The sequence below is a fragment of the Actinia tenebrosa genome, unplaced genomic scaffold, assembly GCF_029948245.1.
Source record: "Actinia tenebrosa isolate PJP-AT-01 unplaced genomic scaffold, QUT_ActTen_1.0 PGA_scaffold9__36_contigs__length_13948895, whole genome shotgun sequence".
NCBI lineage: Eukaryota > Metazoa > Cnidaria > Anthozoa > Actiniaria > Actiniidae > Actinia > Actinia tenebrosa.
Genome location: NW_028292586.1, coordinates 6381909 through 6405247, shown reverse-complemented (window position 1 = coordinate 6405247; position 23339 = coordinate 6381909). Strand labels below are relative to the sequence as shown.

The 23339-nt window shown below is 37.9% G+C and overlaps 1 protein-coding gene across 1 annotated transcript; it reads right to left on the bottom strand.

The window, feature by feature from the left end:
* Positions 1-294: 294 nt before the first annotated feature.
* Positions 295-22171, bottom strand: LOC116308135 (ubiquitin carboxyl-terminal hydrolase 20). Its single transcript, XM_031718510.2, has 30 exons — positions 21711-22171; positions 20933-20986; positions 20443-20505; positions 19238-19399; positions 18248-18308; positions 17746-17815; positions 17107-17223; positions 16851-16929; positions 16530-16701; positions 15752-16108; positions 15199-15293; positions 14904-14952; positions 14171-14294; positions 13944-14014; positions 13212-13245; positions 12575-12620; positions 11863-11977; positions 10670-10750; positions 9576-9653; positions 8714-8762; positions 8455-8518; positions 7619-7685; positions 6271-6309; positions 5692-5773; positions 4649-4700; positions 4506-4562; positions 3717-3816; positions 3086-3154; positions 2359-2498; positions 295-1631 (listed from the first exon to the last, which is right to left on the bottom strand). The coding sequence occupies exons 1-29, from the start codon at positions 21777-21779 to the stop codon at positions 2389-2391; spliced, it is 2586 nt and encodes an 861-aa protein (XP_031574370.2). The 5' UTR covers positions 21780-22171; the 3' UTR covers positions 295-1631; positions 2359-2388.
* Positions 22172-23339: the final 1168 nt, after the last annotated feature.

Genomic DNA, 23339 nt, shown 5'->3' with positions numbered 1-23339 from the left:
CCAAAATTAAAACACTTTCATTCGAGCTGGAACTTTGCTGAAATAATCTTTGATACATTAATATTCACACTCACTGAAATATCTTTCTGATATTCGATATTCCCTTTTTCCTCATCCCCAATCTCCTAGAGCCGCCACGCAGGCTAATGTATACAACGCACAGCCAGCCACCCAGGGGCTAGTTTTGTTCTAGAAACTTTCAGAGGCGAACACAATTTTTCTTAAAACGGTAAAAGATACAATTGTTTGCTAAGAAAAACACACGGGTTCTTGAAGATCACTTCTTGATCCATCTTTAGCTAAATAAGAATGTTTATTCCTGTTGTTCTTGGCCTGAATATTTCCTGGCTAAAGCTATCTTTATGTACATTTGGGATTTTTTTTTATTTGACTGGGAGCCCTGTGATGTGTACACGGACGTACTTGCTCTTATTCTTTTCAAGTTTTAATTGATCAAAAAGTATCACGTGACTATTATATTTTTTGACAGGTTTATTTAGTAGCGATTATTTTGAAATCGATTTTTTAAAACTATGTTTAGTTTCCTTACTATGTGTCGTTTTAGGCCTGTATTGCAAGGTTTTGCCACTTTGATTACGTACACAAAAGACGCGTAGAAAATGGACGCAGAGTTTTTCGAGGTGTCCCCTATAGCGGGATATTTTTGGCTTAAATTATTCGAGGATTAATAACAGTTCGACATGATTTTGTACGTGGGAGGCCATGACCAACTAAAGCACTACTCAAATCGATATATAACAATGTACACTTTTTATCAGTAAGTTAAATGTACACATTTAATCGTTTAGTCGAAAGCGTTCTTTTAAATAGTTTGATTTTTAATTTCTTGAATTTAGTCTGAAAAAAGAAATTGCCCTTTTCAAATGACTGATTTACGAGCAATTTGCTCGATAAGAGCTGCAATTTTTTCTCGCCTACAGAAAGTACCACAGCGCCACAGTACACCAAACCTAGGATTGCGTTTGGAGTGCGAGAAGAGATGTGGCGTGCATCAGCAATTCAAAGAGAATTTATAAAATTAGTCTCTGAGCAATATACATGTATATTGTTCTATTTTGACTGAGAGATCTGTGACATCATCGTTATATTCTGGATTTCATTGTACACGGAATTTGGCGAGCCGAGGTAACCTCCAATGCAGAGTTCGAGCAGCGAATGGGATCGAAGGCAGATCGCCCGACTGAGAACCATTAGGAGCGCAAAAACCTCTGAATTCCTGGAAGATACATGCGTTGGTTTCATAGCTTAACGTTTAGTGCAATGTTACCGCTTCCGGGTAGCATTTTATGGGGAGCATTTAAGGATATAACATTCTCTTATTGCCAAGAGGTTTGACATGTGTTTTCAACCGGACGACCAAAGTGAGAGGGTCGGTCCACTGCAATTTAATGTCACTGATGGGATTTGTTTTTAAATAATTTTGTAATTTACCATTATTTTATGAGAATGCCATTCTAATACGAATATTAAGAGTGTTTGTAGACGTCGGATTAATTGCATTTTATGTTGATTGAGTGTGAGTACAGGATTCAATGCGTGGCTAAAGGATAAAATAGTAGGGGTGAAAGGAGTGACGATTGGGCGCGACCAAGATCTAGACAGATAAAAACCTGTGTAAAGAAAAATACAGAGATGTTTTAGAACAATGGCAAAGTAAAGGACAAATGCAAATGTATAGCTTTTGTCTGGACTGCCAGCTGGTCTGAGAGAAAATGTTAGCCAATCAAAATCAAGACAATTTGCAAATAGGTGTCTCTTTTCCTCTTGAAATTGTGGATTTCCAGTCCACCAAATAAAAAAAAACATTGCTAGTAAGAGGTCGACAACCAGCAACACAATAACTAACGCGTTTTATATTTATATTCCAATTGGGGACTGGTTTTTATTTTTTGCTTGTAACTTTTCACAAGCTTCGGTCATTCAAAGATCCAAGAATAGCTGGAATGACTGGTGTTTTTCATTATTATTCTCTTCAAGAACACAGAGAATACGGTTGAGATATTCAGTGTCGTTTGCAGTCGGGGAAACCATTTCAAAAGCTTCAATTATTCGTGTTTAGTTGTAATTGTATGCCCATATTTCCTTTCCGTCTTTTTGTATTTATTAGCTTTTCCAATGAGGGCAGGACACCACGACAGCATTTTGCCAATCACAGTGTGCCCTGTAGTGTTTAGCACGGGCACCGAAGATGGTCGTCACCAGCCTCTTCAGTGGGTCTTTTACGTCCGCCTTAAACAGGTATATATGGGTATTGGAATGACCTATCGCCTATCTACTTTGGCTCGGACAACCTTTTTTGAAATTTGTGTATACACTATTATTGATAACTTTCCGTACCCGGTCAATGGACGGAGTCCTGGTGCATTATCATACTTCTTGTTCTTCAGTCTCGGCTTCAAGGACGAATGGTGGTCCACCAGCATAGATACCATTGAGATAGTTCCATGTCTCCAACGATACCTGACCATAATCTGCATCTACAAATGATACCACATTGAAGAACTTCACCTGAACTTCACTTTAAACCAATAAACGGCTTTGCTGTGATTCGTGGTTCCGACTCCCCTTAGTTACCGTTGCTATGTCCCACAAGCTTAACAAATTATCTAGAATATCTCAGAATTTAAAACTCTGATCGTGGAAAATTTATTATAAATTGTTTCAATAGTGTACTGTTATGCACGAAAAAAAAAAATTGCCTCGTAATTCTAGTAGTACTCTTCAAAACAGATGCTGTGTAGTTGTTTGTGGAACAGTATTTTTATTCCACTGGGAAAACTGCTGCAACGGTGATTGGTTCGCTCTTGTCTGAATCGGAACTGTCCACCATTTTCTATACATCGCTTCACTGGTCAAACACAAAGCATTCAGTCGAGGTTGCAAGGTACAAATTTGAATAATCCTTTGAAAGTACCTTGGCGCCTCGCTTGAGCGCTTTGTATTTGACCAGTGAACCAATGTATGGGAAATGGTAAATGAATACTCCGAATACGCCCTCCCTAGTTACTGTTGCTAGGTTGGACTAGCTAAATATGTTTTTGATATACAAAAATGTATTACTTACTTGATTTTAATATTCTAGTATTATCTCTGACTGTAATTATGTTACGATTATCGATAGGACCAGGAGGATCTGTAAAAATAATTCAATTTGAGTTGACTTTAATCGTCAATAATTATACGATTATAATTTGCAATGAGGCAGATTTCGTATGACTGTGAAAAGCTCTCCGCACGAACACGGTCGTGACACGGCAAGGCATTTGCCAGACCAAGGTCATGGCACCGCCAGCCCAATCACATTGCGCAAGAAAAAAAATCCGCCAGTTAGAATTCTAAAAAACATCACGGTACGCCACGCATAAGGTACCGACCTCTTCACAGTCATATGGAAACTGCTCTATGTTTAAGCGTTCTTATTGATTATGCTGTTATTTCGTGAGCTTTGACTATTTTAACGGGATGCTCGGGAGGTCATTGTGCGCTTATAATGTTTTGTCCCCAGAAAACTTCCTCTAGGAAATCAATGTATGGGGTATATTACTAACTATCCCATATGAGGACAGTTGCTTGGGCTTCGAGAGAACTCTTTTTGATGTTTTCAAGCTGTCAGTCAAATGCAAATACTCCACAACCGCTTCACTAATAGGAAAGCTCCTTATATGCAGAATATTAGGTTGTATTTGGCTATTTACCTTCCTCCTGTCCCTTGACGAACGCTTCCCACTGTCTATACCACTTCATACTGATACAGTACACATCCACGTTCTCAGCGGCCGGGAACTGTTGGTTTAACTAGAAGTAGACAATGATGTAACAACTGAAATATAAACTCAATAACTAGAATGGTTATTCATATGACAAAAAATAGGCTCCAAACCAACACGCCGGCCCCCTCTCTTACGGCCCCCTTTTCCCCAACCCCGGGCCCCTTTACCCCTACGGCGGCCCCCTCTCTCTCTCACTCGGCCACCTCTCTCCCTCACGCGGCCACCTCTCTCCCTCCCCCGGCCCCATCCTCCCATCCACACACACAGGTACAGCTTGTCAAAATCTCTTTTCTTTATTACGAATTTTCATTATAATAAAATCTCTTTATGCGTGTTATTGAATAAGAGGGAAGAATATGTAGGTAAGTATGCTATTGATGGGTTGCAAGCATTTCCAATAGAGTCAAAAGACAAGAACGTGGCGGCCATTGTGGTGCCGTTAACCAACATAGCGGCGATGACGTAACGTTCCGTCGAAGAATCGTACGTGAATGGAGGAATGAGATCTCGTTATGTCAGAATCATTAAGTCGAGTTATCTAAACACGAGCATTGGATGAATGTGAGTATGAGTGTGTGAGAGGAGGGGGAAAGAAAGACGAAAAAAGTTGTTGGGGCGGGGGGTTTGAGGAGGAAGGGAAGAGAGGAAGGAGAGGGAAGGGATGAGACGAGTAGGAGGCAAAGAGACGGCACGGAATAAAACAAGTAGCCACACCTTTTTAAAATTCTCAACTTCTTCGTCACGTCTTCTATCTAATTCCTCTATCAGTATCTACGAACAAAACACAATAGAATTCAGTATGAACATCTGATACGGTTAAACTTGATTAGCGATCATTATGGTTATTACGTACTTACCTCACATTGTTCGCAGATATCCAAACGCGTCACCACGGGGCCTCCGCCGTATCTGAGGAACGAGAAATAGTAATTTTTCTGTCGAACCCTTGTTAAAAGACTAATGCAACAATAAATCCTATGATGACACGGATCCTGGCAAAGAGTGCAAGCCATATATATATGAAACAAAACCAAAGATGTATTGTCTAATTACAGCTTTTCAGTTGCTGCTATTTTGTACAAAATAGTGGATATTGCAGAGACCTTCACGCGTCTTTGTTTGGTTCATGCCTAAGTGAATTCAGGTGGCGCAGGGTAAGAGCGCTCATCTTTCACCAATACGAACCTCGTTCGATTCCCAAACTAGCTCTTGTATGTGAGTAGAGTTGCTTGTTGGTTTTCTCCTGTGCTCCGAAGGTTTTTACCGGGTTCTCCGTTTTTACTCCCTCCGTAAAAAAATCGTCTAATTTCCTAGACCTTATTTGTCTTGGTGCAATTTTTACTCATTTAGGACCCCGTGTCATTCCCAAGAGAATCATTTCTTTGGTTATTGTTTGCGCACGACAAGACAAATACATAAGGGTAAAACTCAAACAATGAAAATCTTATTCTGAAGAGAATGACACATGGTCTGAAATGGGTGAACATTGCATAAATAAGAATTAGGTCTATTAGATCTGCCGTTGAACACTAAAACATGAGCCTCAAGAGTCGGGAGACTGAGGAATCACTTCATGCATGATTGACGTAAAACATATTATATTGGTATTAGTATAAATACACAGGTAATTATTGAATATCTCGCGCGCTGATTGGTCGAAAAACTATATCACACGATAATCACCTTCAGCGATAATCCAAAATGGCGGCCAGCCACTTTGTTGCTGTTACCGGGAAAAAATGTGTCTTTTATCTTCTTTTCTTTTCTTTTCTTTTCTTTTTTTTTTTTTTTGGAAGAATCACCTGTGTATTTACACTCAACTTCGTTTCGCATATTATTCCCCGATATTCACTTCGCCTTCGGTGAATAATTGTTTAATAAAGCAATGATGTTGACTGACCGATTATAGATGTGTGTCCATACGACTTCTGGAACAGCAGTGACAAGATCCTTGATTCGACAATGATTCTTTGGATTGATTTCTTTTGGTTCAATAAAAGTAAACATAACGAAAGTAGGAATAACGAAAAAGGAAAGAGTGGAGGAGAGGAAGTATGGAAGGAAGGGAAGCAGAGAATTGGGATAGCGGAAATGAACGAAAGAACAAAAAGGAGGAAATCTCAAAAGCAGCAACAATAACCGTTTATACCACAAATTTAAATTTTCACATTTTCTGATTGGTCGAGAGTCATGGTAAATAAGAGGACATACCAAGAAAAGTAAATTTTCTAGCTTTCTGATTGGTCAAGAGTCGTGGTAAACAAGAAGACATACCAACAAATTACGATTCACTCGCGAACCGAGCCAGCTTCTTTGTGCTATGTCCATTTTTTTTACCACGATATGACTTCAAACGTTGGTCAAAATTTGTTACTCATTTATGAGTACTTAACATTCTGACCAACTGCTGACGTCATATCGTTAATGAGAGGACATGCCACAAAAAATATCGGAATTTGTTAAATCAATGCACACTAACCTCCATGTTCACAAATGAAATCAGTATTGGTAATGGTTCCTGAAAATCAAAGAATTTCGTTTTAGTTTCAGCCAAGAAAGCATAAATAAGAGAGGGAAACTTCTTAATATCGCGCGCGCCATGTTAATACCCGGTTGGGCTATTCTTAGTAACTGGATGCAGTTTAAATTCCGCCTTACCCTACAACCGTCATCAACTTGCGCACGCGCATTCCCTCCGTTTGTTATTTTGATCACTAAAACCAAGTCTTGCGCGCACGATATTAAGAAGTTTCCCTCTCTTATTTATACTCTCTTGTTTCAGCCCATAGAAAAAATTCCACGAACAAGAAAATAGTTTTGGATTCCCTCAATCATAAGAGACACAAGAGGCAGTGCGCAAGGGTATGGTAACTAATGTCGCACGAATCAGACAAATGACTTTTGTAACACAGCGGCCATGTTTATGCTCACTAGAAAAGACCAGTTTTGAATCCCAAATTACCGCTGTGTTCCTTGATTACAGACAGATTTAAAAAGGATTAGCCTCGTATCAGTGTTTAAATATTCATAAATATAAACGGCAAAGTAAAGAATGCAGGACTTCAACAATATTAACACTTTGAAACTCGACGGACCTTGACTGGAACACGTGAATATTCTGCACAAAATCGAGGCTAAACCTGCGTAAATGAGTCTGTAATCAAGAAACACAGCGGTAATTTGAAACTCGAAACTGGTCTATTACAGTCTTTGTTTCTGCGGGTACAAACTCATCTCGAAGTGCTTGAAAGTGAGGCTCGTGACCAGTTGTCATCATAAACGCTAGTTTGTAACATACCTCTTTATCATGTTTTCCCATTTTAGAACACGTGTCATTCCCTAAAGTATGATTTCTTTATTTAAAGCTTGTGCATTAGAAGAATCATAATATGCATAAAACTCAAACAGAGAGTCTTATTCTAAGGAGAGCGACACGTGGTCTTAAATGAGAAAACATTACGGCCAAGGTAAAGAGGTCTACGCTAAGATAGGTCCACCAGTGACAACCCAATCTTCGGGTGCATGTGACGTCATAGCCGCCATTTTGTTTGATTTTGTTTGACAAAGAAATTTGGTCTTGGTGTCTTTTGCGATGTCAACCAACATGGCGGCTACGTCTTTTGTCCTTTTATTCGCATTAGAACAGATGTTCATCTTCTAAAAGGACACAAACTCAAAATTATTTCTGGCTTGTATTCATTGTTGCCGAGTTCTGCTAAGATTTTGAACTAGTTTGTTTATACTAAAACTACCGAGTCTATCCCAACATGGGCTTCAAGTCAGATTGACTTCCGCTCAGTCGGTCTGCAAGTCTGCTATTGGTTTACCTGGTTCTGCGCATGTCTGGAACTTTGTAAACCAGAACTTAGATACATAAAAGCACTGCACGCTCGACTAAATGAAGGAAGGAAGGAAATAATAATTTCATTAATAATCAAGTAATTGAAAATGCGTAATATCAACCAGTAAAATAATTGTTATTTATACCAGCTGTCAAAGTCAATTTTTCTGGTACTCTGAGTGGGCGAGAGGGTATCACGTAAACGTTAACAAGTTTCGATGTTCCCGCCTCTCAGCGGCTCTCAACGGGCAATCAAATGATTAAACAATTGATTTGTGTTCTTTGACAGTTGTTATCAGGGTTCGTGCTGAGGTAACCACTTAAAATTCAAGGACTATTCAAGTATACAAGAACCAAAAATGAAATTTATGGAAGTATGTTCAGCTAACTATGCCAAGGTTTTACACGGTGGTTGCACAAGACCGACTTTCAGATTTTCCGATCTTTCTGACTAGATCTATTTTAGAACAATGCAAGTAATTATCAAAGCAAAAATTCAAGGAGTTTTCAAGGAGTTTCGCTAAAATCATAAAATTCAAGAGCTTTTCAAGTGCCCTTGAAAACGTGAATTAAATTCAAAGGAAAGTGTGTTTTGTGGTCCCGAGACGGCGACGTTCCCCGAAGCGAAGCCAAGAAGTCACCCAAGAAGGCTGAATAATGTGCAGTTGCAAAACCGAACAAACAAACATACAGATAAACAAATAAAAGAATATTAAACAGACAGAGGAAAAGAATGAAAGGAAGGGAGGGAAGAGAAGGAAGCAAGGAAGCAATCAAGCGTAAACAGAACGAGTGGTCTATGAAGATTTGTCTAAGGCTTACTTGAGGGTTTCTTATCATATTAAATAACCACTGCCTTTCTTTGGATGCCATCTCACTTGTTTTCCTATAAATGATGGATCAATTATTCAATCAATCATGAATGGATATCAATCAATCAATCAGCCAACTACCCCATCAATTTTCCTGCCCCATCAAGCCTACCAAAAAAATAATAATAAATAAACTATTCAATGGACTATGACACATGGTCTGAAATGGGAAAACATTACGCCCAAGCCGAGGAGGTGTATTATCATACCTGTAAAACAGGACGTAAGCCTCCACTTCCGATACATAGGATTCAGACACTGTATGTGATAAACAAGATACAAAGACGTCAGTCACAAGGAACATTCATATGGAACAGACAGATAAACGAAAATGTCAGTACAAAAGGTAGGGCAGAAAGTAGCTTACATAGCGGCCCTTAAAATAAATGACAAGGTACATCTACTAATTGTTAGACCTTGAAGTCCTCTTGAACAATGACTTAAGACCGTAGGCCCCGTCCGTCTTTACTAGGGACTTTAAGATTTGCAAAATCTACGATGGTGACGTCAACCGGAAGTGTAAGTAACTTTTCTATAGAGTTTTCATTGAAGATTTCATTCAAAACATTGTCAGTAAAGCCAACTCATCGACAGGAAAGACAGCCTTTAAAGACGCCAGACCTTAAAGTGAAGTTATTTATACTTTCAGTTTACATAGCAGTCGTAGAATTTGCTAATCTTAAAGTCCCTTTTATATCCCTGTAAGACGCACGTAGAAGAACCACAAGAAGGCATTGGTGACGACCAGTAAAAGCTACTGATAAGTAATATTTCAAACAGCCGAGAGAGTTCTCCGATTTCCAAACACCGAAACGTGATTTGAAAAAACGAGGCGCAGCCGAGTTTTTTTAACTGACCTTGAGGTGTTTGGAAATCGGAGGAAGAATTCTCTCAAGTGTTTCAAATTACTTCTTAAACTCATGAATATTTTTCGGAGAAAATAAAATAAAAAGTTTACGAAATTCAATGCAAATTAAGAACACATTTCCAAACCACCGGCACAGTAGTGATTTGCTTCGTTTTCTCCTCATCAAATATTTATGAGTTTTAGAAAGTTAAATCATATCTCACCTTCACTGACCCAGGAGTCATTGAACTCGTACCATTTGTTACTGATGTAGTTCTTGGCAAACGCGATATAATGACCGGCTAAAATAAATTGATTTCTATTATAATAACCTAACTTCAATATTCTCTTAGACTAAGCTTATAAAACGTCGAACTTCACGAGCCGAACCTAATGATATCAAAGAAGACCACCTTCTCATCCATTGTTTCAATTAGGTTCAGCTCTTGTGAAGTTCAACGTTTGACCTGAGCCTTACATATATCATTAACATGAGCCGAATCTAATGACATCAAAGAAGACCGCCTTGTCATCCATTGTTTCAATTAGGTTCTGCTCTTGTGAAGTTCGACGTTTGACCTGAGCATTACACATATCATTTACATGAGCCGAACCTAATGACATCAAAGAAGACCACCTTGTCATCCATTGTTTCAATTAGGTTCAGCTCTAGTGAAGTTCGAGCTGACCTAAGCCTTACATATATCATTCATTTTCTTGAACTCTGAAGCAGCCTTTGGGCTGATATAAGGCAATGCACTGCTAAATCACAGATTTAGAATTATATAGCGTGTTGAAACTCAGAACCCGGAGAAAAACACTCGAATGAAAAGAGAGACCTAACTAATAGGTCTATTGCAACAACAGGTCACGTGGCCCTAATCCCCATAAAAAGAAACGTTGTGTCAAAATGTACACCAGAAATGGAAAAAGCATCTCGACATTAGTAAGAAGGCAAAGTCTTAGGTCATAACATGTAACATTTAAATACAAAATGGAATATTTTAATAATAAGGATTTGTATCGGGGAAATGTGTTGGATAGCAAGCTTTACCATCGAGCACATTTTCCCATGCAATCCTTATAAAATATGCGATTTATATTCAATGCCATTTCTCCCATAGTCAACATTAAAAGCTAAAACTTTGGATTCTTACTAATATTGAGGTGCTGTTTCCATTTCTGGTGTTCATTTTGACACAACGTCTCCTTTTACGGGCGATAGGGTCACATGACCTGTTGTTGCAAAAGGCCTCTTCTACTTTCTCCAAGCTGTTTTTTCTTACAAGCACATACGAACTCTATTACAAGGCCTTACCTCCAACGCTACCATGGTGTGATATGACAGCGACTAAGTCGTATGTAGTGGAAGGTTTATGAGACATACTGGATCTGTAGTCTAAACATGGCGTAAATAGTAATAAATAGAAATAAGTTACTGATAAATGCGAACCGACAATCCATCAGTGGTTCCAAGGGGAAGTTATTTATTTGCTTGGTTTCGTCTGTCATACTTAGAAAAAAATACCTTACACCTCCGAACCTCTGAAAGTAAGCCCCCGTCCCCGAATTTAAGCCTTTTACAAAAATAAGAACAAGCTTGTTTATGCATTGTGGACCGCACATTTTTACAGGCACTAAACTTTGGCGAGAAAATGTTTCATGTCGAGAGATGTCGTTGTCGAGAGATGTCGTTGTGTCTATGGATTGTGGACCGTATATGTTTTACAGGCACTAACCTTTGGCGAGAAAATGTTTCATGTCGAGAGATGTCGTTGTCGAGATGTGTCGTTGTGTTTATGGATTGTGGACCGTACATTTTTACAGGCACTAACCTTTGGCGAGAAAATGTTTCATGTCGAGAGATGTCGTTGTCGAGATGTGTCGTCGTGTCTATGGATTGTGGACCGTATATGTTTTACAGGCACTAACCTTTGGCGAGAAAATGTTTCATGTCGAGAGATGTCGTTGTCGAGATGTGTCGTTGTGTTTATGGATTGTGGACCGTACATTTTTACAGGCACTAACCTTTGGCGAGAAAATGTTTCATGTCGAGAGATATCGTTGTCGAGAGATGTCGTTGTGTCTATGGATTGTGGACCGTACATTTTTTACAGCCACTAAACTTTGGCGAGAAAATGTTTCATGTCGAGAGATGTCGTTGTCGAGATGTGTCGTTGTGTTTATGGATTGTGGACCGTACATTTTTACAGGCACTAACCTTTGGCGAGAAAATGTTTCATGTCGAGAGATATCGTTGTCGAGAGATGTCGTTGTGTCTATGGATTGTGGACCGTACATTTTTTACAGCCACTAAACTTTGGCGAGAAAATGTTTCATGTCGAGAGATGTCGTTGTCGAGATGTGTCGTTGTGCCTATGGATTATGGACCGTATATGTTTTACAGGCACTAACCTTTGGCGAGAAAATGTTTCATGTCGAGAGATGTCGTTGTCGAGAGATGTCGTTGTGTTTATGGATTGTGGACCGTACATTTTTACAGACACTAACCTTTGGCGAGAAAATGTTTCATGTCGAGAGATGTCGTTGGAAATGAAATAAAATGGCTGATCTTGGATGAGAAGTACATTTCGTGTTTGAATCTCTTGAGGTGTACGCAGAGAATCTACGGGGAAATGATTGCATATTAGCAAATAACACATCAATTTGCCTTGGGAGAAATGTTTTCCCATTCCAGATCATGTGTCATTTTCTTGAGAATAAGATTTTTTATTTGAGTGGTATCCATATTCATGTGTCTTTTCATGTATAGCCGTTAAAAAAAGGAATGTTACCCAATAGAGAGGCTTTGCACCATCACGTGATGGCAGCCATGACAGGAGGCACGATACTAGACTTTTTCCCCTGGGAAACTGATTTCTTTCCCCTGTAAATCACTTTCATCGGTTCAATTTTTCCTGACTCTTGTCATGGCTGGCTGCCATGACATGATGGTGCAAAGCCTCTATACCCTAGGAAATGAATGACGCGTGGTCTGGGAATGTGAAATAGTTGTACATGCAAATAGACAGGACATTTGAATCTAAGTCTTGAAGATATTTGAGGACTAAATTAAGGATTTCACTTCCAGAGGGTGTTGGGTACCAGTTCCAATTTGAAGTCTTTTGTTCACACAAGCTGAACGGACTCGAATCTAGGAAACGCAATCTTCTCATCTTTCCCTAAAAAATATTTAGCACCATCTGTGAATAGCAGTACTTACCTCGGGAAGTTTAAGAACTTTGCAAAGTTTGATACCATTTCTCAACCTATTATTAAAAATAAAAGAGAGAAAAAGAAAGAAAAAGAAAGACTTTTGAATGCGAATGGCAACGGGAAGTTTAAGAACTTTGGGAAGTTTGATACCATTTCTCAACATGTCATTAAAAATAATAAGAGAAAAAGAAAGACTTTTGAAGGTGCATGGAAACGCCTTGATTGAGATACAACAACTAATGAGAAAAACTGCATAAAATTCAGCTTCTTTCCTCCTGTCATTATTTGCCTTCATCTACTTGCATCACTTGCATCTCTCCTAGTTAAAATGCGTCCACAATATTTCTTGCTGCTCTGTAGTCTATTCTTCCTGGTACCTCTTCCCACTCATATTCCCTTTTCCCTTTTACTCCCACTGGTTAAAGTCACTCGATTTCCCTTATCCTGTCTTCCCATTTGTTCTATTTCTTTATATTTTCTGTCATTCTAATCCACTCTTTATTGAACCCTTTATCATTCCTTGCTCTTTATATTTCGCAAGCAGATTTCCTCTAGACCCTTCCTTAGTCTCTTTTACTTATTCCGCGGTTTTGTTCACAGCGAGATAGAGCATTGCAAAGATGTCTCGTACAACGATTACTTACTTTTTACATTTTTCACAACTGTACATGTTATCGCCTGCAATAAAACAAAGCATCACACAAGCACTTTAATGTTAAGAAACTCAATCAATTCAAAAGCATCAGTTTAGTATAGAGATAGCCCTTGCAGAGGTGTTGGTAAAGACAGAGATAGAGGTAGAGATGACACACAACCTGAGTATAGAGATAGCCCTTGCAGAGGTGTTGGTAAAGACAGAGATAGAGGTAGAGATGACACACAACCTGAGTATAGTGATAGCCCTTGCAGAGGTGTTGGTAAAGATAGAGATAGAGGTAGAGATGACACACAACCTGAGTATAGAGATAGCCCTTGCAGAGGTGTTGGTAAAGACAGAGATAGAGGTAAAGATGACACACAACCTGAGTATAGTGATAGCCCTTGCAGAGGTGTTGGTAAAGACAGAGATAGAGGTAGAGATGACACACAACCTGAGTATAGAGATAGCCCTTGCAGAGGTGTTGGTAAAGACAGAGATAGAGGTAGAGATGACACACAACCTGAGTATAGTGATAGCCCTTGCAGAGGTGTTGGTAAAGACAGAGATAGAGGTAAAGATGACACACAACCTGAGTATAGTGATAGCCCTTGCAGAGGTGTTGGTAAAGATAGAGATAGAGGTAAAGATGACACACAACCTGAGTATAGTGATAGCCCTTGCAGAGGTGTTGGTAAAGATAGAGATAGAGGTAAAGATGACACACAACCTGACTAACCTTTAAGTTCATCGGCCGAGAAGAAAGCTGAGAGGCAATCCTGTAACGTGACTTGTGGGCCATAAAACCATCTGAAGAGACACAAAAAATGGCAAGTTATTCCTTCCTTCCTTCCTTCCTTCCTTCCTTCCTTCCTTCCTTCCTTCCTTCCTTCCTTCATCTTTTTATCTATATATATCTTTGTATACCTTAAAAATTTACTATAGTATCTACGAAATATTTCGTACCGTTTAACCCAATCCAGAATCGACATCATCCAACTCTTCTCGTCATTAGATAGATCATCTCTTCTCGCACAAGATGCAAGCGGTGAACATTGTGCAGCATGGATCACATTCAATTCATCTTTGCCTAACATTCAACAAAATATTATCAGAATGCGAACTACTACGAGATGATAGAATTCCATTTTTCAATCATGAGACAACAAACAAGACCAAAAAAAAAAAAAGAAAAAACAAAGAAAATTTTAAAAATTAAAAGATTTCCTTAGTCCTTCTTTCCGAAAAAGGTTTTCATATTGATATTGAATTCATATTAAAACGTTTAAAATGAATCGCATAATCGCTACTCCCAAGACTGCTCGTACGATTACTTGATGCCTTCCAGCAAACAATCAAACATACCCCGACAAATAGGCCTCCTTACCCGGATAAGGCCGCCATCTTGAATTCTATCGTTTTAATCAAAACATTATGGGATACCGAGGGGGTAACTATTGGAAAAGGTATAGACTGCACAGCTGTCAGCGTGTCTTTTTATATAACTTTACGCTTCTCGATGGGAAGCACATCTAAAAAGCAATTGAATTTGCTGGTAAATGGAACAATATGCGAATATATTTATTCGAAAACATAACTTCGCCACATTATGTTTTATAAATTTTCTACGTGTTTGCCTCCTCGGCCGTATCAGTAAAAAGGCATTTCACAGTAAAAAGAGCTATCAATATCTACGTACCTGGAATGGGCAATGAAAGGTCTTGGAATGTCTCGATTTTCGAAGAAATCTAAAAGTGAATTGAAACAAATTTGAATTTAAAAAATTAACGTTGTTCACATGATCAAATAATTTTTTCGAAGATTAATATGCAGCATTTCATCCTGTATCCTCTGTGCGCGTGGTAGAAAAATATACAGGAAAGTGAGTCTTGGGTTGCGTGTGACGTCAGTACCGCCATATTGGATGACATGTCAACCAACATGGCGGACCTTTTTTTTATGAAAAGGGATACAAAGGACAAGAATACACATACCCTGTTACAAGTCAAACACTGTACAGAACTTTGGACTTTGCCATCGAACAAGTCTATTATGATACTGCGATATGTTGAAGTCTTCTTTATGACTTCTGAAAGACATGTTAAAAAAAACCAGGAAATAAATGTTAGCTATTTCATTTCTTGTTAGCAGGTTGATTTCATGAAACAAGGTGCATTTTGGTCTAGCTCAGGTACAAACAACAACACAATATAAAGTATCACGTCACGTCACATGACCGCGATCGGGCCGCGATTGATGTGCAGTTAACCGTGATCGCGTCTCCGATTGCAAAAAAGAAAGCCTACAATCTTCTGCATAAATAATGTGCAACTTTCCCCCTTTCCCCTCTAGCAATGTTGGTCTAAGGTGTTTTCTAGCCTGTGAAGCCATTGGATGGTAAAATGCATGCAAGACGACATTGTTACGGGGGGAGAGGGGAGAGGGGAGAGGGGGGATGGTCCTCCAGAATACTAGGTGGTACATTCTATTGTGCAGGAGATTGTAGCTTTTTTCTCAAAGCTTCAAACCAGCCACGTGATACTATACCTGCTGAATGATCCTCATGATAAATGTGTTTATTCTCTTTGGTTTTTTGGCCTTCAGACGTAAGTGCAGCACTTTCTGGTTTCTTATCGCTAAAACTCGGCTTATTATTGACCTCTTCCTCTGCAAGTTTCGTACCCTGAACACATTTTCCATTGCTGTATGAATTAGCTATTAATTTTTCTGAGTGCTTCGATTTTTCTGTTTCTGTCTGTTCTTCTTCCATTTCAATGTCTATTTGGACATCAGAGGTGTCCAGAACAGCACTTGACCTTCGTTTGTCTAGAGGCATTTCGGAGTCCTTGTCTCTGGAGTCGTCGCCATCGTCACTGCTTTCGCATAACATTTCAATGTCTTGACCTACAATTTTAAGGTTATGGAACACTTAAAACGTATTTACTGGGACCGAGGGAAACAGTGCGAACATCTTAGTCGAGGGACCACAAACACACTGCTTTCTAGTGGTTACAGTCAATAGGTTTTCTGGTATATACAATGTAACAAGTTATCAAAGAACACAAAACATAATTTTATTTTTTGATTATTTGCAGATTTTCTAAAAACATAGGAAAGCGTACATTTCCGGTGAAATACTTCCGGTTTTGTTATTCACCAGTAAATAAATGTGATGTTGACATGTGACATCCTCTTGGTTAATGAGAAGAGAGAAAATATGTGTTACAGATCGCTCTCTCTAACTCTCTTGTAGATCCCTTCTATCCCACAACCTAACCCATACGTAAGAATCTGTGAAAAACCACAGGTAACCCATAGCGCTTACCATGTCTGCGGCATGCCAGAACAGAAGTCCCGCCCAACAGTCGTTTAGCCTGGTGGTTTGGCTCATCACTTTCATCAGATGTGTCACATGACACCCTAGAATAGCTCATGATTGGCTGCTTGAGTTCCTCATGTAATCGATCCATAATACATCGCAGGAATTCTTGTGCATCCTTAATGAAAGATTTAAAAAATGCTTATGTTAAAAAATGTTGTCGTATAGTAGTTGTCAATTAACTGGGGGAGAGCGTGGCCTTATAATTAACACCATTCCACACATAGAAAATACTTGTTCTTTGTAACAAAAAAGTGAATGGCTTACCTGTTGTCCATACCCCCTGAACTGGGAGTTAACTATCCGTACACTGCGAAGAAACTGTGATGGGACGATATATTTGGGTCTGGAAAGAAAAAAGACAAATGAGAAATGGGAGAAATGCAAAATGTAAAAAAAATAATGATGAAACAAATGAATAGATGGATGAACACATAAATAAATAGGAAAATATATTTATTGATATATTAATAGTTAAATGACCTCTACATCCGCCATGCTCTAATTCATGCATTGTCAGTACCTCTTTCTAGACCACAATTCATTTATTAAACTGTAGAAGTTTCTTGATAAACCTGGATGTTTAATGTTTTCATTGATCATACCATTGCACTCCAAAAAAAACTGGGTCAGTGGCGGGCTGAAATGTAAGATAAAAGAATAATACATACAGTGACTGTCATATGGGTGTACTCTAAGAGGAAATTTTGGTTGAAAAATATCTTGGCAGTCACAGAAATTTCGACCAAAGCTATCCCAATTTTTTTCAACTGAAAAGAAAAATATAAAAACCTATACCACAAGAAAAAAGGTTTGTTTGAAAGTTTGTTTTTTCTCTGGGTACAGTTTCCCATCCTTGATCTATAAAAATCAACAGGTAAGTTCCAAGTTGCGTGCTTATAATATTAGACGTAGAGATAGTACTGATCATGAGTAATGAGCGTAATGAGTGATGAAGACTCAGCAACAACTCTCCATATTAGGATGTCAAAAAATATATTATTATTATCATTATCATTATTATTATGAATATTATCTTATTTATTTTTTAAACATGATTTTTTGATTTTTATCGAGCAAGCCCAGAAAGAGAAAATCAAGCAAATCAATAAGTACTAGGTAAAACTGGGGGAAAACACACATGTATATTACATGTACATACCAATTGGATAATGCTTGAAGAGCAGCATTCATGTAGCAAGTATTGCCAATATTCATTAGCCCACATAATCCTAGAGATCAAACAGAAATGTTACTATAGAGATTTTACTTTGCCAGTGAAAAAAAACTAGCTTGGGTTACCTGTGGTGAAACAAAATCGTAGAGTACAATAAGTGAGCAATAGTCAAAAGCAAAAGCAAACAATGAAATGTGTCTACTAAGTACTACATTTTTTTTTTTTTTTTGTGAGACAAGTTTAATTCAGCACTTAAAATAATGGCCAATCAGTCACCAGTCATATATACCTTGTTTCTGGTTAAAAGCTACTGGTCAAAATAACCAGCAAGACAAAAAGATTTGACCAGACAAGTTCCAATTCTGGCAGAATATTGTCAGATAACAGGCCATTGTTTTAAGCCCTGAACATTACTCTAACTATTATGGCATAAGGCATTATGATCACACTAATACATCTACAGTGTAAACAGTCATGCCAACCTCACCTCTTGGCTTAAGGCCTTGCTCTAAGTCCAAAAAATCATCATCATCAAGAATATCATGATTCTGTGCAAAGAGAATTAAAGATCCATTTCTTTAAGTCAGTCCTAAATGGTTTTGAATGCTTTAACATCATTATATAAGCACATACAAATGTACATCTAGAAGGAAGGGTGCCAATATAGCAAGCAAAGAAGTAGTAAATAGTGCTAATTAATAGAATAGAATAAGCAATAGAATTAGCATAATTTAGCAGTATTTAGTGGTATTTATGTTGCACGCTTATAGTGTTTGTACTCTATCATAAAAAACAAATAGACATCAGTTTTCGGCTACGCCTTGTGGATCCACACTACTTTGACAATGTGATGAAACAATTTATCATCAATAAGAGGACAGACACATAAAAAACTGATGTCTATTTGTTAATTTAAGTACTGTACATGATGGTTAACTTAATTAGGAGGTGGTATCAATGAAGTTCATAAAACTGGGATGTGAAATACAAAAGTAAAGAACTCATATATGGAAAGTAGTTGCAGAAGTTGTTCGCTTCTAATGAAATCCCTATGGAATTAAACTAGACAGGACTAAAAGGACCTGGTTGTACGAAAAGAGGATAGTTCTATCAGACGGATAAATCTTATCCAGTATTCATTGGATAACAGCATCACTTTATTGACTGGATAAGAATTTCTCTATCTGATAGTGATATCTTTCATTTGCTGGTGGATTTGCTTGTGCTTCATGAGTAGACTCTTCTTGTTGGTCACCAGAAAATTCTGCCCTTTCTTGCTACAACATGTCATCATTACTCATCGTTCCTCTTGGTCTAGCGCCACTTTGACTAGTGTAGGAACCTTTAACAGTATATGACCGACTCATTTTCTTTATTCAATGAGCTTTCGTTTGAAAATAGCAATAATATATGTCATTTTTCGGGGGGAATTTTCTTGGGGAAATTTTTTTATGTAGTAAAACTTTCAAGTCCTCACCCTGTGTTTGTAATTGGTTGTCTTTTCTCTTCCATCTGCTACTTCCATTTCCTCGGGACTGGGTGTGCCACTGCCCGAACTACTGGAATCTACACTGGATTGACAACTAAAACACCAGACTTTGTAATCATCCAGATTTATGCACAGATGATGGTCAGTTTCCTGAAAACAAGTTATTTAGGGACGGACCATTAGATCTTTGATGGGTGCTTGGGCAAAAACCCAAAAAAAATGAAGCACAGCTTTAAAGAGTGAAAAAAAATTCATGCATAAGAAAAGTGCCAGAAAAAATTTCCAAATTACTACGGATTTCATCGAAGTGTGGCACGCATTAAAAAATTTGTCTGCGAATTTGCCTACAAGATGCTTGTGACTTCTCCCACTTGGAGGTGTGATTTTGTCTGCATTCCTTTCTCGGCTATTCCCGTGCAACGTTCAATTCAAAATTATGGCGGCGAGTAGAAGGTACAAGTTCAAAGTTGAGTATGGAGGCGGGGGACATTTTTCGATCAATTTCTACAAATTTTCCAGGAGAAAATCCTGTTATGATATCCCCACCACTTTCAACAATCTCATATATAACGAGAGATCTCAAATCACTACTTATGCTCTTTCCCCTACTGTAAACACAACCAAGTTCGCTTATGTTTATTGTGCATTTCGCGAGAAAGGAATGCAGACAAAATCACACCTCCAAGTGGGCGGAGTCACAGCGTCTCATAGGCAAATCCGCAGACGAATTTTTTAATGCATGCCACACTTCGATGAAATCCGTAGTATGTCCAAAAAAATAAAATTCCTGCACAGCCACAAGGCGTAAAAAAATCCTGCACAAAATAAATTGCCCAACCCCCCCCCCCTCCCTCAATAATCTAATGGTCCGTCCCTTATTACAATACATATATCATAGTGTCAGGTTACTGGCTCAAAACTTTATATTTTAAATATGTATTCCAGCAACCACACACATCTCCTTATTCTTATGCTAGTTTTATGATAGTTGGATATCGATTGATGAATAGAGACATCTTTCTTTCTTTCTTTATTCATTAATTCATCCTTTCTTTCTTTCTTACTTCCTTTCTTTCTTAATATTTTTTCTTTCTTTCCTTTTTTCTTTTTCCTTTCTTTTTTCTTTTCATTCTTTCTTTCTTTCTTCTTTTCCTCCTTTCTTCCTTTTAATCATATGATAATATAAAATCTACCTGATTATGAAGCTCTATATGATTTCTGTTACACTTCCCACATCCAATATATAAACAACAGTCCTGCAAAATCAAACAGTTACTCATAATTCTTAAATCCTATTACTCTCTTGATTAAACACATTTTCAAACCATGACACCTACATGTACAGTAACTTCCTGGTGCTTCATCATAAACATTGCAATGGTTGAATTAAATTTATAAATTTATAAGAGACTGTAATCAGGTCCTGGGATATTCAGGGTAAGTTTTTTTTAAATTAATACAGTAAAGCTACGGACACACAGTGCAACATTGTTATAGTAATATTGACTTATCTAGGCCTGGTTGTACGAAGCCTGGATAGTGCTATCCAACGATAAATCTTATCCAGCAGATAAATGTATTGGAAAACAGCATCGACTTACTCTATTCACTGGATAAGTATTTATCTGCTATCCAGGCTTCGTACGAGAGCTGGGCCCTGGAGCTCAAGTCCTTCCCTCTTACCTGTAGACATGCCCACAGATCATTTCCTTTTTTGTCACATTTATTACAAGATCCCTAAAAAGTACAGATCATAAAATGAGACAAACAAAATATAGATAGAATAACTGATATGAAACTTACTAATATCTGATTGGCTGGGGTGTGTGCTTTATTGTGCACACACTTGATCCTTATACTTTGTGGAATAAATATGCAGGGGTCAACCTGTAGAGCATGAGAGGGGACAATGCCTTGGTTCTGAATGCTCTACAACTACCTGCAGAACTTTTATCATACATCATATTTGCTTTTATTTTTAAAATGTGAGTATTTTTTGCCAATGCAGCTCTCTGACCACTAACAGAGACATGCTAGCCAACCAATCAGATGTCAAGTTATATCTAAACATTTTACATTTTCAACAAATATATTACTTACAGTATATTAATTTCATTTAAACATAAATCCTAACTTTGCTTAATTTTAATGATAAAGCTAAATAAATGTTTTACATGCATTGTTTAGTTAAAAAAAGTATATATTTTAGAAATTCACAGTACAGTTTAATATTGATCTTAAAACGTGTATTGGATTGATTCAAGATCACAAAACAACTTGTCTAGGCTTAACGATATAATTTAGCTTATAATTTCTAACAACTGTAGGGTTGTTTATGGATCTATTATTACATTTACAATAATTATAGAATACCATAAGCTTAATTAATTCTAGAGACAGGATAATTCTTACGCTTTTTCTTAACAGGGGAATTATTACCAACAGGGAATTATTAACTGACCTGTGTTCTCATCATCTTCAAGTCTGCTGGATTAATCTTTTTCATAAAAACTTGATGAGGACAAGACATATCAGCTTCCTGCTTTGATTCAACCAAAAAAAAATCCAACAAAAAGAAAGATCCCCCAAGTGGAGGGAGAATGGATCTATCTGTACGAGGCCCACGGTCAAACTATCCACTATAGCACCTGTTAAAGAAATCTGACCCCTCAAATGAAATTCAAGTTGTGAGGTTTTGACGTCGTATCGTTCAATGGCGATCTTCTTCCTCGATCTTCCGTTCATTCATTTTGGTTTTTAAGCTCAGTATTCCATACAAAATCCTCTATAACCCCCTTAAGGGCTTATCATTCCATCACATTTAATGTCTGGTAGGCTTGAGCTTCCAAGGTCTTAAAAACAATTATTTTTTATGGTGTAATTTTGGTGATCGTTTTTAACAAAGATTTTCAAAATGGCGGTGTGTATGAAAGCGTGAGCCCGCGATCACTCTTGTGATGGTAAAAACTTTGCACCGACGGGGGCTATATGGGGACGTTTTGACTCGTTCTGGTCACGTAAACATAACTTATTTTCATATATTTTATGTAGAATTCTCGAAATATTTCTGAATTGAGAATTTTGCATTTTTCACGCAACATCATGGCGTTCATAATTCTTGTCTCTATAATTTAAAGTTCATGTTAATTTTTTTCCAGTTTACAAAATGTATAATAAAGCAATTATTGAATTCGGTTATCGCACAATATCGTAAATTATCAAGACCGAGGCCTCTTTTAGCCTCTCTTTTAGATACTTTTAGATACTTCGTTTGTCACGTGGGACTTATTTTGTTGTTTGTGTGGGATCCCTGTGGTTTTAATTAAACAGAATACTTTGTTAAAGGCCAGGTTTCTAAGTTAAATTCAAGATGGAAGACAAATCCAGATGTTTCTTCGCTAGAATATCTGCAAGTTTGGTTAATATTTTGACATTTTAAAGCTTTAAATGGCAAAACAAATCACCAGAAAGAAATCTGTGTTCACTTCCGGTTAAGGTAAGCTCGCTAGATATGGATATAGATTTGATGGCCACACAGAAAGACTGGATAAAGTTTTTGATATATGCCGGGCGGAGTCAAAATTTACAAAATGGGTAGAGAAGTCAGTAGAAAAGAACTGAATCCTCATGCATTGATCCAAAACAGAAGAGCTACAATAGATTGTATCAAAAATTCAAGTTTCTAACTTCGCCGAAGGTAAAAAACGCCGAACAGAGGAAGCGGCTCGAAAAATGGCAATGCAATAAAGCAATGTATACGCATGCCGATAGATTGTTTGGGTAGAAAGAAACCAAGAGTGGCTACTAAACCTAGTATTAGAGCATGTTACGTCATAGCCGCCATGCTGGTTAACTATACAAAGCATTCCTGATTGAACTTCTCTTGTTAGATCAACCAAGATGGCGGCTGTTTCATTATTATGTATATCTCAAGGCATTTTTCAAGTGGGTACTTGTGGTTTCACAATGGCCGCCCAGTCCGATCAAAACAATCCATACATGCTTTGCGATCGCATTTCAGGCCCAGTCCTCAACTCGGAAATACGAGGCGAATCTAAAAACTCTCCTTATTTCATTACTACAACGAAGT

What these genes read in the sequence shown, in the direction of transcription:
- LOC116308135 (XM_031718510.2), bottom strand. Translation starts at nt 21,779, where the DNA reads ATGTCTTGTCCTCATCAAGTTTTTATGAAAAAGATTAATCCAGCAGAC. An exon ending in GCAAGGCCTTAAGCCAAGAG is followed by an intron (nt 17,816 to 18,247) that starts GTGAGGTTGGCA and finishes TTTGATCTCTAG; the next exon opens with GATTATGTGGGCTAATGAAT. An exon ending in AAGTTGAGAATTTTAAAAAG is followed by an intron (nt 3,817 to 4,505) that starts GTGTGGCTACTT and finishes GTCTACTTCTAG; the next exon opens with TTAAACCAACAGTTCCCGGC.